Source organism: Xenopus tropicalis, chromosome 8 (assembly GCF_000004195.4).
Source record: "Xenopus tropicalis strain Nigerian chromosome 8, UCB_Xtro_10.0, whole genome shotgun sequence".
Taxonomy (NCBI): domain Eukaryota; kingdom Metazoa; phylum Chordata; class Amphibia; order Anura; family Pipidae; genus Xenopus; species Xenopus tropicalis.
In genome coordinates this window covers 103403375-103422762 of record NC_030684.2, presented here as the reverse complement: position 1 = coordinate 103422762, position 19388 = coordinate 103403375, and the positions used below count along the sequence as shown (strand labels likewise).

Here is a 19388-nt window from a genome sequence, read left to right as displayed (position 1 = left end):
CTTTAACATTTGCAGAAATAGGTTACAAGCTGTCCCCTGAAGAGGTTGCGCTAACTTAATCACTCTTAAAAAATCAACAAACATGTGATTTAACCAGAGGTGCCCAAAACTTTGTATATGACAGAGATAAACCAGTGCCGTTTGGACATCCACGTGTGAGGCCCAAGTGTATAATTAGCCCAATCATTCGGATTTCTTCAGTCAGAGGTGTGTGGCCAGCTTTACTGCTTAACAATCTCTAAAAACAATTTGCTCTGTGAGCTGCTACACTCTGTGAACTGTAATTTACTAATTATCTCCCATTGTCTGCTGACTGTATCCTCCTGGATGGAGAGTTTCTATTCTGAAAATCAATTAACCCAAATTTAAACTTGTCATTTTTCCAGAATCTGGAACTTAATAGCTGATTTAAGGATTACGGTTGTTGCAACAGAGATAATCCCAATAGTAAATGCACCCTGCCTGGGGGTAACTTTAGGCTTCTATTATTTCTCTTTCATATAAGAGCTATTTATTTCTTCTCTCACATTGCTGGTGCTACTCTGTCTACCTACTAACTAATGTGACACTGCTGGCCTGCAGGAGTAGTAAGACTGTGTCTCTGTGCTTCTAAAACTTGCCTCCAAGCCAGACATTTAAAGAAGCAACTGCTTTGAGGCCACTGGGAGCACTATCAAAGGGGGTGCTTTATACTAAGCTCTGGGCACGCTAGCATGCAGGTATGAATGGGCGGAGAGGGACAGCAGCTAGGTACCTGTGAAGGTGGTGTTTAGCAACATGTTGCTTACGAGCCACTGGTAGATGTAGATAGTCCATAGGCAAGTTTTGGCTGATTTTAATAGATGGGTTGTCTAGTATAACATTACTTTCATGCTGATTATTGTGTATCTCTGAAAAATCTTTTCGTGGTATTGACTTTACAAACTGTGTTCTTTGATTGAGAGCTAAAATCCCACCCAGTATTACAAGCAAAGGTTCGGCAGAAGATGCACATCGGGATCAGCAGTTCAAGCTTCACTCAAGGCTATTTCTATAGAGCTCTTTAAAGCACGTTTAATGCAAGCTGTTCCATGCTGAAACATAACCCCCATCTCATTTTAAAACACTAAGAAACAAAAAGCCTGTTGCTGAAAATGTTAATCTAATTTTTAGCGAGTCATTATTGCTGTTGAAAAGATCAAATTTCCTCAAACTTTTCTCCATATGCCTTTAAAACATAAATGATGTCAATCTGCCAAAAGTATTACTACTAACGTTAAGCGCTATATAACAAGAGTGGTCTTTCAGCATCCCGACTTCAAGGGCTTGGCAAGGTTGCTAAAGTTGCTGCAAGCCTAACGGGGACAAAGATATTCTTCTCTTGCAAACCCAGAAACAGCTGTTGCGACAATGACATCATAGGTTAGCGGCAAGCCTGTGTGGGTTATTAGGAAATGAAATTCTAATAGCATCCAATGGTGTTCTGTAGATGTAGAACACACACACAGTGATCATCTCTATAGTGATCATCCATTGGTTCTCCTAGTGTTCTTAGGCTGTGATTAACGAAGGGTGGCATTGCCAGCTTTATTGGCTTTAAAGGAGTTGTTCAATTGTTAAATTGACTTTAGTATGTTGCAGAGAGAGTACTATTCTGAAACAGTTGCAGTTGATCTTCATTTTTTATTATTTGTGGTTTTTGAATTATTCAGTTGTATGTTCAGCAACTCTCCAGTTTGGAATTTCAGTAGCTATCTGGTTGCTGGGGTCCAAGTTACCATAGTAACCAGGCAGTGGTGAATAGAAAGATAAGTAATAAAAAAAAGTAATAATAAAAGTTGTAGCTTCCCGTATTCCTTTAAAGGTAAACTACCCTTTTAACAGTGACATATGTCAGTCAATAACTGCTGCCTAATGAAAAATGCCATATACTGGGAGTTATCTTTTGTGCCAGTTTGTCTTTTACAGTTTTACAGATTGTGTGAAAAATCAGGATATTCAGCCCGAACCGCTTACATTTAGTTTAGTTGGAATAAGGGCAGTGCAGCATCTTGCATTTATCAGAAGTCTCTCCTATAAGGGATAACTATAGTTGTGTGGCTTATATGTGTTCCTTTCCTCTCTGCCATCTGGTTTATTGGCACTAACAATCAATAAACTATCAATATACAACAGACAGAAAATGTAGGAATTGCTTTGGCAGTTGGGAGAGTATAATGCAGTGAAACAAAGCTGAATAATTGCAGCAGTATGGGGCAGTCTGATTGCTACTTGCTTGTATACAAGGTCTTATTTTATTACTGCATTAAAGAGTGAAAGATGTTTTGTAGTTTTGTGCAAGCCAAAGCTTTGGGACATGTCTCTGGAACTTGGACAAAGGCAGAAACCTCAGGAAGCAAGCTTGCTTCTGCTCCTATAATTATACATTGGTCTTTTTGCTGGTGAGCCAAATACTCAATTACATATTACTGCACAATTAACTTCTTAATGCAAATGGCCCTGATCTTGTTGCTTGCCATTAAACCGATGTGAAGAGTAACCATTAACATGTCTCTTTGCATCCACGTGTCACAGCTTTTGTTCTTACTTGGCCTTGTTTGCTTGATCACTGTGCAATTTGGGAAGGGATGAGGTTGGAATTGGAATTGGTAGAAATTATTGAACAAACAGATTAAAGTATCTGCCTTTTTCATGCATCTTGCTGTTGGAGCAGTCTAGTTCTCAAACTGCTCAATTTCAGGGTGCTTTCATACAATAGGGGATCTTTCAACACACATGCATATATTAGACAAAGAGTGTGTGTGCACGTGTGTAATTATATAAATAACGGCTACAGTTCAATATGTTTAGCAGTCTCCTAATCAGGAACTGAATTGTTCAAAAGAATTTATGTTTCTTGACAAAAGCAAGAAATTATATGGTCACTAACACTAAAAAAGAAATTTATTTTCGTTAGAAATGAAAGGTTATATTACAAGTGGGTCAATGTGCAATAAATAACTACACATTTCCATATTTTCCTTCCATCTCTGTACAGGATTTATTGGCATCAGGCACAGCTCTTTGCTCCTTCATATAGGCAGAAAGGTACATCTTTCATCTGCCATTTGAGGGCCCCCTATGGCATCCACATACATGTCAATAACATCTAAATAACAATATACATTTCACAAGATGTGACTTATTACCTAAAGCTTACACAGTCTTGCTGTAGTCTATGTGCTCTTCTCCAGTAGCCCTTACGTAAAGTCACGGGGGGCATGGCCTGATTCAAAACCAATTAAAACTGAGTGATAATGCACAACTCCAAGCCTATCAAGCAGAAACGCAAAACTCTCAAACCGTGTTCTTATTTTGTACAGTGATACCATATCCTCAATGTTGTATGGATACAGCCCACTGAAAGGCAGGAACTGGGACTGTGTGTAAACTTAATAAATCTACGTACAGTGTCCATCAGCAGAAGCCCACGTATGGTTTCACTTTGTTTAAAGCTCCTAGGATGACATATTTACTCGTAAGGATCCAGGACAAATAATAACACAGTTAGAGCTTCCTCGTCTCTGTTTATTGGTTTTTTAAAGCTACTATGGGTTACCTAAGCTGGCCATACACGTTCAGATTTTAGTCTTTTTGCAGCGAACGCTCGGATATAGATCATACATTTAAATACAACAATCTAGTACTAACATTCAGACTGAAATTGTAGTCCAATGGGATTTAGATCTGGACTCATTGCCACTTTGGTACAGCCCAGAATTTTGTTTTTAACTAGTCCTGGGTACATTTTGATTTATGATCTGCAACAGAGACCCTGCTTTCTGCCACTGGGTTCAGTATTGCGCAACAATCCTTTTGCCGCAATCCTTTCAGAAATCTCATCAAGTTTTTTCCTGGGTCCATGTCCAGGAGATTGGCTGCAGTGCCTCAGACATCTTGATAACATTGCGTACAGTGGACCCATTAATGTCTCGGGAGATGGACTTGAGATTATCCATGTTTTCTTACAATTTTCTTTCTCACTTCCTTAGACAGTTATCTGCCTTTCTTTCTATTCTCCTTGTTCAGTGGAGTGCATACCCACAATTCCACCACTTTGAATGTGTGTTATTTATATTGTAGGCAGCAGCAACTCATTACAGGTGAGTTTACTACACATTAAATATTTGAAATTCAAATATTGTTTACAGCTTTTAAAATGCAACTTTCATTTCTATGTGGCACAAAATAAGATTTAGTAATTTATTCCAGCTTCCGCATGAGTGTGTGAATACCATAGAATTCTTAATTTCAACAATTTTCTGTCAGGACGGGAGCATTATTTGAAAAAAAAGTCGTATTTTTGGCCACAATTGTAACAGTTTGTGCCTTCTACTGTTTGTCCCAAATATATTATTATAAGCACTTTCTCTTCAGTAGGCGATAGATTACATGAGAAGTACACAGAGTACAGCAGCAAACCTATATTTATTTTCCCCACCAGACCATTATTCAGCACCTAAAATCTGACCCCAATCAGCTGTATAGTTCTAAAGCAGCCCAAAGCTTAAGCAATTTGAAGCAGTTTCTGAAAGCCCCCACGAGGCACAGTTCAGGAACTGTGAGTATCACCTGCAGTGATAAGAAGCAATTTAGCCTCCCGTTGTATTCTTTTCATGGTGAGCCAAATACATTCATGGCTGAATCATGCTTTTAGGCTCAGGAGGATTACTGAAATTATCCAACATGTTAAGTTTTCCATGCCATGGATGGTTTTTCTGGGGTCCATTTATCTTTTGATATTCACAGGGGCATGGATAGCCATCATTTATTCTAGGGACAGAAAGGGCACTAAGGAAGCAATAACAAATCATCCCCTAAAATATGAATAAGAAACAATAAAAAGCTACTGATAGGAAGGTAGTGTTTACCAGCACCCTAGCACCTTGGTGCCTGCAGGTATAATGTAGGGACAGATGCTGCTGAATAATAAATGAATTGTGTTCCTACAGTAGAGCAACAATCAGGAATTCAATCAGCCGCTACGTTTATATGTCCCATTATATGACAGCCTTTATTGCTAGAACATAAGCTTGTCATTTTATAAGGGGCAAGAGGAAAATGTTTTCTGATAAATGTGACAAAGTTTAATAGAAATCACTTCCATTAATAATATCTTCTAAAAATAATACAGTATTGCCTGAATCTTGCAGTCATGTCTCATTTATAAGTAGCTAATCCTTGCCCATCTTATGAGGGTTTTTTCTGGTAGCCTTTGTTTAGCCTTTTCATACATTAAACTCGCACATTTCCTTTCCATTTGCCTTTAATCCTGTTAATACTTCCTCAGTTTTACCCTAAAAAGTCCAGTAACAACAACCAACTAAAAAATATTCCATTCAATTGACATATAACTATTCCCATCCAGTACATGAAAAATACATAATGCTGAAAGTGTATAATGACTTTCTTCATCCCCTCAGCAGTTCTTAAATTACACAATAAAGCAGATTATCTCTGAATGGGATCGTTAACCACTTATCAACCATGGCAAGTGTGTATTTTTCTTTCCAAGGTAAAGCTGTCTATCTAAGGGATTAGGAGGTTTTCTTTGTTAGCAAGGCAATACATATTTTTTAATCTTTTTATTTGAGTTCAAAGCACCCTTGATCAGTGACCATCTGATCTCTAAGGGCAATAACACACGTTGCGACTTGTAGCGGCTACAAATAGACAATTGTCTCTATGTGTGTTGTAGCAGAAACATTTTTTCAGTATTGTCTATGGCAGGGTATTTTCCGGCATTTTGTAGGTGCGACAAGTAGCTCTGTGCGTCATAGCCCTAAGGGTGAAGACACATGGAGATATTTAGTAGCAGCTACTTGTCACAGCTACTAAACCCCCAGAAAATACCCTGCCATAGACAATACTGAGAATTGCCTCTGCTAAAACACACATGGAGACAATTATCAATAAATGATCAGCAGTGTCTATTTTTGTAGCCATGACAAGTAGCTGCTACTAGTAGCTTTTGTGTGGCATTTAGTAGCCGTGAAACAGTAGCTTCTATTAGCAGCTCCATGTGTCTTCACCCTAAATGATATATGACTAGGAGCCATAAATCAAAGCTCCCTTGCCCATGCTACTGTGAAGCCAAGGCTCAGGGAAGCTGCTTGGATCCAAATGCCCAATATAAACCTCTCCAGCACAATGTATTGGCAGATGATATTCACATTGCGTTTGTGCTAATCATCGTGATACTGCTTTCTGGATGTTTGAGATGACCTAATATTTACTAAACATTATATCACATTAATAAATGGAGCATACAATGAGTATTGTATCTGCAATGCAGGTCTATTCTGATGTGGAAAAGAAATTACATTTTAAAATATTCAAAGGGGTACTGTTGTCAGTATAAAATATGTTTGTATGTTTAGTAATGTGTAATAGAGTATAATTAATTGGCCCTCTTGGCCTGGGATCCCCAACCTTTTATACCTGGGGAGCCACATTTAAATAGAAAAACTATTGGGGAGCAACACAAGCATGAATAAGGTTCTTGGGGTGCCAATAAGAGCTATAATTGGCTACTTAATAGCCCCTGTGTGGACTGGCAGCCTACAAAAGGCTCTGTTTGGCATTATACTGGGTTTTTATGCAACCAGAACTTGTCTCCTTACCAGAAATGCAAAAATAACTACCTGCTTTGAGGCCACTGAGAGCAACATCCATGGGGTTGGTGAGCAACATGTTGCCCCCCGAGCCACTGGTTGGGGAACAACTGACTCTTGGGAACCTCTTCTGGCACTTTTATTTCCTTACTGGCAAACAGCAGGAGCCCTATATTACTTTATGCAAGATAGGGATGCACCAAATCCACTTTGAGATTCGGCAGAACCCCAAATCTTTTGTGAATGATTCATCCAAATACTGAATCCAAATTCTAATTTCAATATGCATAATCAGCTTCTTTGTATATACGACAAAAAGTCACATGGCTTAAAATATACCCCTGGGCACAAAAAGCCCAGACCCCCCTCACCTCTCCCTTATCGCATTGTTTTTAAGTTTAATGTCTGTCCCTATCGCTAACCGCTAGCTAAAAATGCAGAGAAGCACAGCCGCGTACCTCGCCAACATCTTCTTACTGACTGAAGACACTTCGGGTCTCACCACCGACACCTAACCTGCTTGCACACGCGCAATTGAAGCTGATTTCCTGCTACCTCCAACTGCGCAAGCAGGTTCGTATCGGCGGAGAGACCCGAAGAATCTTCAGTCAGTAAGAAGATGTCAGCGAGGTACGCGGCTGTGCTTCTCTGCATTTTTAGCTAGCTTTAAGGATTCAAATTTGCCCAGGTACATGGATTCGGCCAAATCCTGCTGCAAAAGGCAGAATCTTGGCCAAATCCCAAACTGAATCCTGAATTCAGTGCATCCCTAATGACAGACAGGGCCACCATCAGATATCATGGGGTCCTGTACTACTAAGTAATAGGTCCCCCTCCATGTGTCTCTGTTATTAGCCCACTGGCACCTTTGGTCACCCAGGTGATCTGTTGGTAACCCACTGGCCGTCCTCAATGACAAAAAATACTGCTTGCATGCATTGCCATGCCACTAATCTGCTTGTTAATTATGCCCAAACTGTGCTCATGACCTACCAAAACCATATACAGGTCCTTCTCAAAAAATTTGCATATTGTGTCAAAATTCATTATTTTCTGTAATGTACTGATAAACATTAGACCTTCATGTATTTTAGATTCATCACACACAACTGAAGTAGTTCAAGCCTTTTAGTGGTTTAATATTGATGATTGTGGCATACAGCTCATGAAAACCCAAAATTCCTATCTCAAAAAATTAGCATATTTCATCCGACCAATAAAAGAAAAGTGTTTTTAATACAAAAAAAAATCAACCTTCAAATAATTATGTTCAGTTATGCACTCAATACTTGGTCGGGAATCCTTTTGCAGAAATGACTGCTTCAATGCGGCGTGGCATGGAGGCAATCAGCCTGTGGCACTGCTCAGGTGTTATGGAGGCCCAGGATGCTTCAATAGCTTTAAGCCTTAATAGCTTTAGACCTTAAGCTCATCCAGAGTGTTGGGTCTTGCGTCTCTCAACTTTCTCTTCACAATATCCCACAGATTCTCTATGGGGTTCAGGTCAGGCGAGTTGGCAGGCCAATTGAGCACAGTAATACCATGGTCAGTAAACCATTGGTTTTGGCACTGTGAGCAGGTGCCAGGTCGCTGCATTGACCCTGCCCTTGATAAAACACAGTGGACCAACACCAGCAGCTGACATGGCACCCCAGATCATCACTGACTGTGGGTACTTGACACTGGACTTCAGGCATTTTGGCATTTCCCTCTCCCCAGTCTTCCTCCAGACTCTGGCACCTTGATTTCCGAATGACATGCAAAAGTTGCTTTCATCCGAAAAAAAGTAATTTGGACCACTGAGCAACAGTCTAGTGCTGCTTCTCTGTAGCCCAGGTCAGGCGCTTCTGCCGCTGTTTCTGGTTCAAAAGTGGCTTGACCTGGGGAATGCACCTGTAGCCCATTTCCTGTACACGGTGGCTCTGGATGTTTCTACTCCAGACTCAGTCCACTGCTTCCGCAGGTCCCCCAAGGTCTGGAATCGGTCCTTCTCCACAATCTTCCTCAGGGCCCGGTCACCTCTTCTCGTTGTGCAGCGTTTTCTGCCACACTTTTTCCTTCCCACAGACTTCCCACTGAGGTGCCTTGATACATGCTAATTTTTTGAGATAGGAATTTTGGGTTTTCATGAGCTGTATGCCAAAGTCATCAATATTAAAACACTAAAAGGCTTGAACTACTTCAGTTGTGTGTAATGAATCTAAAATACATGAAGGTCTAATGTTTATCAGTACATTACAGAAAATAATGAACTTTAACACAATATGCTAATTTTTTTAGAAGGACCTGTACATTTTTCCATTAGCCCTGCTCTTTTGTGGCCTGTGAATTGTGCTTTTCTTGTGCTATCTTCCACATGGCCCCTGACTGCAGTTCGACCTGTACCCCCTCATGGTAGGGCTTTATACATATCCTCTCAGAATCAGACCCAGGTCCCACAAGACTTATTATTTATCCGCATGGCACATTATCCTGTAATACACAGCTGCTTGAATGCCTGAATGGCTGATCTAACAATGTCAGCGTGGGACTGGGCCTTTTAGCACCCAGAGACCACTCCCACACCAGTTGGATGTAGATAAATAGATCTAAATAATACAGGTATTATATAGAGTTGGAAATAAAGAGCTGAATTTCGTAGACTGGGCTCCAGCAGGAGGTCCTCTGGTACATGTATGGGATCTGTTAACCCGGAAACCCACTATGCAGAAAGCTCCAGATTATGCAAAGCCATCTCCCATAGACTCTATTTTAATCAAATAATAATTAATCATTTAGATTTTTTTTTTTAATTGATCTTTTTCTCTGTAATAATAAAACAGTACCTTGTACTCGATTCCAGCTAAGATATAATTAATACTTATTGGAGGCAAAACAATCCTATTGGGTTATTTAATGTTTAAATTATTTTGTAGTAGATTTAAAGTATGGAGATCCAAATAACAGAAAGATCCCTTATCTGGAAATAAACAGCTCCCAAGCATTTGGGATAACAGGTTCCATACCTATAGTTGGACAGACTAGGCCAGCCCTGATGAGTGGAAGAGCTTAGGAGGCTTAAGCTGGCCATACACGTGGCGATCTCACGATGTTTCGTACGACCGTCGGTCGCACGAAACATCGTCAGATCTGCCACACACCATTCAGGGCTGAATCGGCAGGTAAGGAGGTAGAAACAATAGGATTTCTACCTCCTTCTGCCGATTCAGCTCTGAAGGGAGAATTTTGGTCAGGCGCCTTCTATGGCGCCCGATCAAAATTTTCTAACCTGGCCGATCGGCGAGTCGACCGATATCAGCAGCTTCCTGCGATATCGGTCGGCTCGCTGACATGCCATACACGCACCGATTATCGTACGAAACGAGGTTTCGTACGATAATATCGGTGCGTGTATGGCCACCTTTAGCTTTGGCCATTTTATCATTTCTCTGTTAAATTTCCCTTTCAGATCCTGTTGCCCATTGGGTCTGTGTCTGGATCAGACTGGACCGGAGAGCACTTGCGCCAGTATTTACTTTTATCCTGGAGCTGTACAAACAAAGCCCTCCCTTCTTTTTCTTCCTCGTGTTTGCCTTTGTCTCTCTGTTGTACTCGGCTGGGGATTTGGTCCCTATTTATTTATACAGTGCTAATAAGAAAAATGAATGAATCAAGCACATTTTACTGTACAGGAAATCTTTGCACAGTCCTTTGTTCTGTGAAATGCAAGAGAATGGCACTTCTGTAGGCATCATGCCAGTGCCACTCTGTTATGACTATGTGAAAATTAGCGGACCTGCTGCTCTTTAGACAGGGCTGACGCAGTACAATAACAATTCCTGGGGTACAGCCTGTCAGTAGATTAATAGCAGGCTTGTGAAATGTACTAGACAAGGCATGATTAGGACATGGCATACTAGCAGCAAAAAAGTGGTGTGAAATGTGGTTATATTTAGCCATGTCCTTAAATGGATATGAAATATGTTCATGGCTTCATGTTGTTTAATCCACTCTGCTTTGGTTTGATGTTTTAGCCAAGTACTTTCCCTGTAAGAAAACAGAGCTGAAACCTCCCTTCGGATAGCTAGTGGGTCCCCCCTGGCTTGCACTGCAGTGAGATCTCTCCGACACTGAGGGGGTACTGCAGAACTGCCACAATAAATACACGTTTTTATTAGATCCTCTGTGGGGCATGCATCCTATGTAATTCTACACTCAACCCCCAGCTTAGGAAGCTCATCACAACTTTTGTTTGTGTAATCACATCAATCTATATAGAGTACTGGCTGGGTTGTACTTTTTGCCTTTATGGCAAAATATTATACTTGAGCCAGGCAGCAGTATGTTAAACAAGGGAGCCACGAGCGGTGATCTATGCCAGATATTTGGGGACATTCCCTGCAACATTTCATTATCACCTTGGAAAAGTGACTCACTGCTTCATCACCAGCACTACAGGGAGAATAATGTGCCATTTGAGAATATCTATACACAAACTTACAGAGGCTGAAAAAAGAGGTTCCAAACACATACACCCTGACAAACACACTCACACACCTTCAAAGAGATTTAATACTATATTATACTGTACATTGCAAATAATGCATTCTAATAACAATGTGTAAGCAGCCATATCAGTTCCTGGTGTGTGATCCTGTGCTTTCACAAATAGTCAGCACAATGCAAGACCAATAAGGCAGCTCACATATTCAATACTGTATTTTTCTCCCAGTTGTGTCCCCCTTTTTCTTCTGCTTGGGTGCTATTCCGAGATATATATCCACCACTAGGGGAGCACATCAGAGCATTTTAGTAATGCTTCATTTTGATTTATACAATGTTGTAACCTTCTCCAGCTTTCAGGTACCACACTTTTTGGAAGGGTACGATTGAATCAAGACAGCATTTAAATTAACTGACAGAGCAAGTTATAAAAACACACATTTTAATATGAAGTTTTACTAGCAATATCAGCCATTGGAACTGGGAAATTGCCTACCAGCAATCAGGCCAGCTAAATTGTCCTGTTACCACTAGTAATAAAAAAATTAAAAAAAAAATAAAAACTTGTATAATATTAAATAGAAAGCATGAGACTGACTAAGATTGGCTATTAGGCAGCCTCTATGTCCTGCTTTGAGGCCACTGAGAGCAACATCCAAGGGGTTGGGGAGCAACATGTGCTCATGAGCCACTGTTTGGGGATCACTACTTTTAGACTATTATTCTACGGGGAGTCACTAAGATTTTCCCCTACTGTGCACACTGTGAATCGCAAATGGCTAAACCGACAACACTACTTCAAATCGCCAAGAGATCCTTTTCTGACCGATCTTATAGAGAAAGCATTGCCATTGAAATCAATGGAAATCTCTCAAAGAGACAATATTACTTGAGTTGACAAAAGACATAGGTTCTTTTAAAATTTTATTAGTTTTGTCTTTTGCATGATATAAACTGTGGTCCACATGCTTTGTGTTCCAATCCCGAACTTTGTTATAATATAATATTAATTCTTTATTTATATAGTTTTGACATATTCTGCAGTCTTTCCCCAATGAAACTTGCAATGTTAGGTCCCTGCCGCATAGGCACACACTATAGTCAATTTACAAGCACCAGTTAATCTGCCTGTATGTATTTGGAGTGTGGGAGGAAAGCAAGCATGGGGAGAAAATACAAACACCTTGCAGATACTGCCCTGACTGTTGTGGAACCTAGATCGCAAGGCAGCAGTGCTAAACATTTCCCCATCATTTTCCATAGTCACCTATAGCTTCCTTGCAAGACAACTTTGGGCAACTTTGGAAAGCTGAAATGGGCGATTTTACATTTTTGCCAGTAGGAAAGCATTCAGAGGAAATCAGTCGCCACCGCTAGTGGAGGTTAATAGTGGGGTGGCTACTCTCCTTGTGTGTCATTAGCCAGGTAGTGATAACCTAATGACTGCACTATTTTCAAGCTGAGAAGCTTGAAGGTGGGTAATTAGACCAACAAACATTGCATAGCGTGCACTTTCTGAGATGATATCTGAAGAAGGGATTTACCAGCAGCCTTGAACAGCATTGATCATAATGAATTGCACCAGGAGGCTGATAATATGATGAGATTGTTTATTGTATGTAAGTGCCGTAGCCCATTATGATGGTGACAGAAGATACATTCATTGTTATCCTGGCTGATGGCAGTACATGCCAGCTGAACTTACTTATCCCTACATTATGTAGCTAAACAGTTAGCATCATCGTTGCCATTTCTCCAGAATTGTCAGTTAATCTAGCTCCTCCTCATTAGTCCTTATCTCTCTGTTCTCAGTTTCTTCTAACCTGTTCTCCAACCTTCTAGTCAATCATTGCCTTAGGTGTCCTCATCAAAAATAGAATTGTAGTCTTGGTCATATTGACATACCAGCACCTTTATCTTTATTACTCCGAGGCAAACCCCTCTTGAAACGATGATACAGAAGGAGAAAAGGTCACTCAGCTGATAGCAGGGTGTTGGGTTTGGGGTCAGAGCTTGCTATCCACTTGGAACTTGTAGGGAACATGCGTTACCAGCCCATTAGAAGTGGTTTGGCTTTTTTGTTTGTTGCTGTGAGCCCTTATTCACGTTTGGGTTCATTACATTTTAAAGGGGTTGTCCACCTTTCAGTTAAATTTTAGTATGATATAGAGAGTAATATTCTGAGACAATTTACAATTCGTCTTCATTTTATATTATTTGTAGTTTTTTAATTTTTTGTCTGGGTCCTAGGGTCCAAGTTACCTTAGCAACCAGGGAGTTTGAATGAGATTCTGATATATAAACAGGAGCGGATCTAAATAGAAAAATAAGGTATAAAAATAACAGTAACAATAAAATTATAGCCTCACAGAGAAATAGTTTTTGGCTGTTGTGGTGCAAAAATAAAAACGAAATGACGAAATGAAAATTTGCTCAGAATTGCCCTTCTATAACAAGTACTACTACAACAAGTAAACTTAAAGGTGAACCACCCCTTTAAGCAGAATACATTTTTTTAAATATCTAGTTCTGTCTGTTTGGCTATTCAGTCTTACTGGTGAATTCACTCTTTTATGTATATTGCCACTTATTTCAATCTAATTTTTCATATATGTTTTATCAAAAAAAACAATGCAGATATGTTCTGGAGGAAAAAATGGTACTCATTTTGCTTGTATTCAGCTGTTTCTGCCAATCACAACGCATCCTCCCTGCTGCCAATCACAGCGCATGGGCATTTCCAAATGTCTCAGCCTGTAGTGTAGGATTAAGAATCACTGCTGAACTTCCCCTTTAGCATATGACTGTGAAATACAATTACATCTGGCTATTTTTTCCCTTTATTGCCCATTAGGAATTATTTACCAACACAAGTACAAAGCACTACATATGGCACAATTACCATGTTTTTTATATGTGTCCATTTTGATAAATCAAGAGCAAATTGTGGCTTAAGCCATTTTTCTGTGTGAATTCTATCACTTATAGCACCCATGGCTACAAGCTATGGTCATCAGAGCTAAATGAACTAGCACACTGGCACTCCGTACAAGGCAAATGTACCCTTATTTATAGCTTTTAATCCTATTTAGTTGTGCGTGCCTTTGACTACTTTGTACTTGTTTCACTAAATGAGCCCTACTCTCCTGTAATCCCATTGTCTGGATAGAAGATCCAGTGTGTATTTTTGCCTCTAGTCAGCTGAATAATCTTCCATCAAGATCCATTTGTTTGGCCCATCAGCTGAATAATCAGGTCAGTGCTGTTGGCCATCCACGCCTATAGCCATATCCAGGCCTGGACTGGGATTCAACATAGTCCCTGCTATTTCAAGTACACAGAAGCACAAATAGCCCCCCACCAGCCCAATAAATAGTGGCATCTTAAGGTGGCCAATTTCAGCTGCTATTGGCCCTTTAGACCGATTTGGCAGCTTATCTACCTGTGTATGGGCACCAACGACAGGCCTCCCAAAACAACATCTGGCCTAAAATCGGCAGATCTCGATCTGGCAGGTTTGATTTTTCTGTCGAGAGCTCAGTTATGTGGTCCCTGAGCCAACAACGCCTATGTCCACAGCTTTAATACAATCGCTTGGCCCTAGGACGATTGAATTAGCCTGATATTGCCCACCCATAGGTGAGCATACCGGGAGAAGATCAACTCGCTTGGCAATCTAACAGTTGGATCTTACAGTGTATGACTGCCAGACCAGGCCTGCCCACAATATCTGTCCATTTAGCCCAGGAGCCATTGAGCTAAAAAAAAATCTTGCATTACCGCATTTGTGTACCATAACAAGGGGGTTATTTATAGCAGGACTGCCTGGCTTCTGTCTGAGCGCAGAGATGGAAATGTTCAGGCCAGCATGCAGTGCATCCATATTAGTACTATAACATTGGCAGAGATCCTTATATATTGCTTGTCTTTCCTACCTATAGGAATCACTCCCGATCCCCCAAAGAAGATGTCTGTGATTCTTCCATCCATTAAAGAAGTAGATCAAGATGAGGACAGAAGCACAATTTTCCTGGATTCGGATACATCGGGTTCGTCAGATACTATATGAAAAGTGTCATGCAAAAACATATTCTATTCTGTATTCAGTTTCATACCTGTGTTTTAGGAATCACGTTTTTCATTTTTCCCTTGATTATTTATTGAGATTTGTATTGTTCCTTTTTCTTTATCTACAGTGCTAAGTGTTGCCTATCCCTGATCTACATGCCTTAAATATTATAAATCACTATTTTTAGCTTTCAGCTGCCTTTGTAAGGTTGTTTTGTAAAATCCTTGTTTTTCATCTTGTAAATGATATGAGATTTTCTATTGTATATTTTAGAATTCTGTTTCATTTCTTATTCATGTTGTTTTTATTGTATAATAAATTGGTTGCTACAAAAGTTCTGGAAACAGTTTCTGGTTATTTTTTTCTTTTCTGTTTTTGCTTGATATACGTATTTATGGCTGGCTTCTAAGCGCCACAAGGCCCAGACTGGCCAGAGCGGCTGCTGTAAGATGCCACATAGACAGTCACTCTATTTTGCCTGTGATTGGCTGTTTGGGTCTCTGTGTACATGAAATGCCAGAGCCTATTCTGACTCTTGGTCCAGGTCTTGGTGCCATAGATTAAGTGCAAATTAGGCCAGGGCAGAAGTGTACATTTTTTGTTACTGTATAATGTTGTTAATCCACAAGGTTGGTGCTTTTAAAATGAACCAAGAGTTAACAGAAATTTGTTCTTCTGTCAGGAATGAGACCTGTTATCCAGAATGTTATCCAGAATGCTCAAGACCTGGGGGGCTACTAAATAAAATAATTGAAATATTAAATAAACCCAATAGGATAAATTATATCTTATTTGGAATAAACTACAAGGTACTGTTTTATTATCACAGAGAGTTTTTTAACATTTTTAATTGTCTAATTAAAAATATGGGAGATGGCCTTCCTGTAATTCAGAGCTTTCTGAATAATAGGTTTCTGGATAACAGATCCCATACCTGTATTGTACGTTTATATGTTTTATTCCCAGTATGTCCAGGTAAGCGGCAAGAAATGGCTCATCTAGCCCATAACTGGCACTGGGGATCACCAATATCCAGGAGATCTTTTAACCCCTGGACTGCCAGCTGGCAAAGAAAAAATATGCTTTTCAAGTCCCCTCTTTTCAAAGTAGTCATAGATAAAACAACAACCTGATCAAGTGCTCAGGGCAGAATTCATTCTGTATTTCCTTCAACCTTCAGGGTTTTATAAACGTTTAATATAAGGTTCAGTGTACACAATACAAGCAAGAACATAATCAACTTAATTTCCATATAAGAAAGTGCAAAGTAAATAATATTTGTGGAAAACTGCAGGTAAGGCTCTGGCACGCGGGGAGATTAGTCGCCCGCGACAAATCTCCCTGTTCGCGGGCGACTAATCTCCCCGAGTTGCCATCAGTTGCCATCCCACCGGCGAAAATGTGAGTCGCCGGTGGGATGGCACACGCGGCGGTGGCGCGATTTCGGCAAATCGTCGAAAATGCCTGCGCAGCGTGTGTCATCCCACCGGCGACTTACATTTTCGCCGGTGGGATGGCAATTCGGGGAGATTAATCGCCCGCGAACAGGGAGATTTGTCGCGAGCGACTAATCTCCCCGTGTGCCAGAGCCCTAAAGGAAACCGTTCCAACTCCAGCTGCTTGGAGGAACCATTATTATGTTCTGCTCATTGGCCATTCAGCAAACATGGAGAAATGGTCTGTTAATATGTCAATGGCGGTATCTGATGATTTCTTATTTGAATATTCTATTCTATGCTGCTATATATACTATATTGGTGCCTTTAAAAAGCAAACCCATTCCAGCCTTGCTATTGCAGCAGCTGCCTTTTGTGCTCCTTTGCCTGCCGCCTCATCACTGCTGTCTCTTTGAGCCAATCCCCTCACCGCTCGCTCCCCAAAGATCAATTGTGCACATAAATTATGCATTAGTGAGCAAATGCTAACGTGCTGGCGGATTACTTCATATTAAAGATGCATACAATTTCGTTTGATATGAAATGACCTTTAAAGGGTAAACAAGTTGAATTTGCCTTCAAGTTACGTGCAGTGGGATGAATTGTGTCTGCCTTTTGGAAAGGAGATTATTGGACTCTCAAGGCTTAAAATCACTTATTTTTTTAAATCATTTTCAAACAGTCATGAAAATCTCACATTGGTCACGGCTTCATCTGTATTTATATAGAGCAGCTACCAGCAAATACATCATTTAAGGGCCACTTATGTCATTTTGAATTTCCCTTTGTATATGTCCTATTATTATTAACATTTATTTATAAAGCGCCAACATATTCCGCAGCGCTGTACAATAAGTGGGTTACATACATTGGACATACAGAGTAACATATAAAGCAATCAATAACCGATACAAGAGGTGAAATAGAAATACAATATGAGATCTATTATCCAGTTCTTCACTTTTGACTTATTTGTGTTTTGTTTGTAATAATAGGGTGGTGCATTGTACTCAGTTTAACTATACCAGTACTAATAGAAATACTAGTACTAATCCATCTCAATGGCAAATGCAGTCTTTTTAAAATCTTCTTCATGTTTTTAGTAGCTTTAAAGGACATGTAAACTTCCCCCCCCCCCCCCCACAAAAAAAGAAAAATCAGTGAACAGCCCTTTTGAAATCTTGAAATACCTGCCACTCCTATTGTTCAAAGGTTAATAGTAAGGCTGCAGCATCCGCTGAAAGGGATTCTGTCATGATTTTTATTGTGTACTTTTTATTTCTAAATTACACTGTTTACTTAGCAAATAATTCACTGTACCATTTAAAATTCTATTCTTCAACCAACATATGTATTTTTTTAGCTGTAATATTGGTGTGTAGGCGCCATCTCAGTACATTGTGCCTGAGTCTGAGCTTTCAGAAGGAGCCAGCGCTACACATTAGAACTGCTTTCGGGTAACCTATTGTTTCTCCTACTCCCGTGTAACTGGAGGAGTCCCAAGCCGGACTTGAATTTCTTACTATTGAGTGCTATTCTGGTATCTACTTGGAGCTGCTATCTTGCTGCCTTCCCATTGTTCTGCTGATCGGCGCCTGGGAGGGAAAAGGAGGGGGGATATCACTCCCAACTTGCAGCTCAGTAGTAACTGTGTGACTGAAGTTTATCAGAGCACAGGTCACGTGGCCGTGGCACCCTGGGAAATGAAGAATATGGCTAGCCCCATGTGAAATTTCAAAATTAAATATAAAAAAAATATGTTTGTGTTTTTGAAAAACAGATTTCAATGCAGGATTCTGCTGGAGATGCTCTATTAACTGATGTGTTTTAGAGAAATATGTTTTCCCATGACAGTATTACTTTAATCACTTGGGATTCCTTCTCCTTCTCTAAATCACTCGGTACCCTCCCTTAGGAACTGACTTTGGCTTTTGGCTTGTGAGCATGCTCAGTTCTTTTCAACTCATGTTATCAAACACAGTCTCCGGTCTAGCAGCCAATGAAGAGGTGCTAATGCTGGTTTCCTTAGAAACTCAGCTCTAGCTGTGCAATTTGCTAGAGAAACATATTTTGTCTACTGAGCTCATTTTAACTGTTACAGGGTGCTACCCAAGCAGGACTATTTATCAAAGTAAGTTCTGCCCGTGTAAGCCTGCATTGTTTTTTGCATGAACTTTACAGTGCACATGCTGTTTGCAGATGTAAATGTCACTGAATATGTGTGAGATTGAAAATGGTCGCTGGGTGAAAGCTGCTGTTTTAGGAAAATGTGATGGTGCTGGCAAACAGAGGGGATATATGCAGCACAAATGGTGTGGTTTGAGTGGGGGAGATTTGCCCAACTGATATACATGGTAGGAAAATGTTACAGAAAGACCCCTACCCTATTCTAGGTAACCCCACACCTTTGTTTTCCATAGCGTGTATGAAGAATTTACTGACTCATTTAAAGTTTCACTTTGGTTTAAGCCTTATCCTTCCGTATCTCATCTTGCTATCATGAGTACCTAGTAGGCCTAGCTCTTTAATTAATGCACACCATATCTAAGACTTAGAAAGAAATGCATATTAATATTCCTCAACATGTTGTATCATTTCAGCCTTATAGTGCCAGCCATAGGCAGACCGGGGCAGGGAAGTTCATATTAACAAGGGCAGGCCAGTGGATAATGTTCAGGCTAAATTTGGGCCTCTTTCCACTTGGGTATGTCAAAAGCATCCTCTTGTGATTTGCCATATCAGTTTTGTTAAACACAGATAGATGTACTG

The 19388-nt window shown here is 40.2% G+C and overlaps 1 protein-coding gene across 1 annotated transcript in view; it reads left to right on the top strand.

Moving 5' to 3' along the window:
* The window catches only part of kiaa0586 (protein TALPID3), a 101072-nt gene extending 85545 nt beyond the window's left edge, over positions 1-15527 (top strand). Inside the window, exon 32 of the mRNA XM_002933744.5 lies at positions 15056-15527. Within this exon, the coding sequence (XP_002933790.3) occupies positions 15056-15183 (128 nt within the window). The 3' untranslated portion in view covers positions 15184-15527. The remainder of the gene's footprint in view (positions 1-15055) is intronic.
* The last annotated feature ends 3861 nt before the right edge of the window (positions 15528-19388 follow it).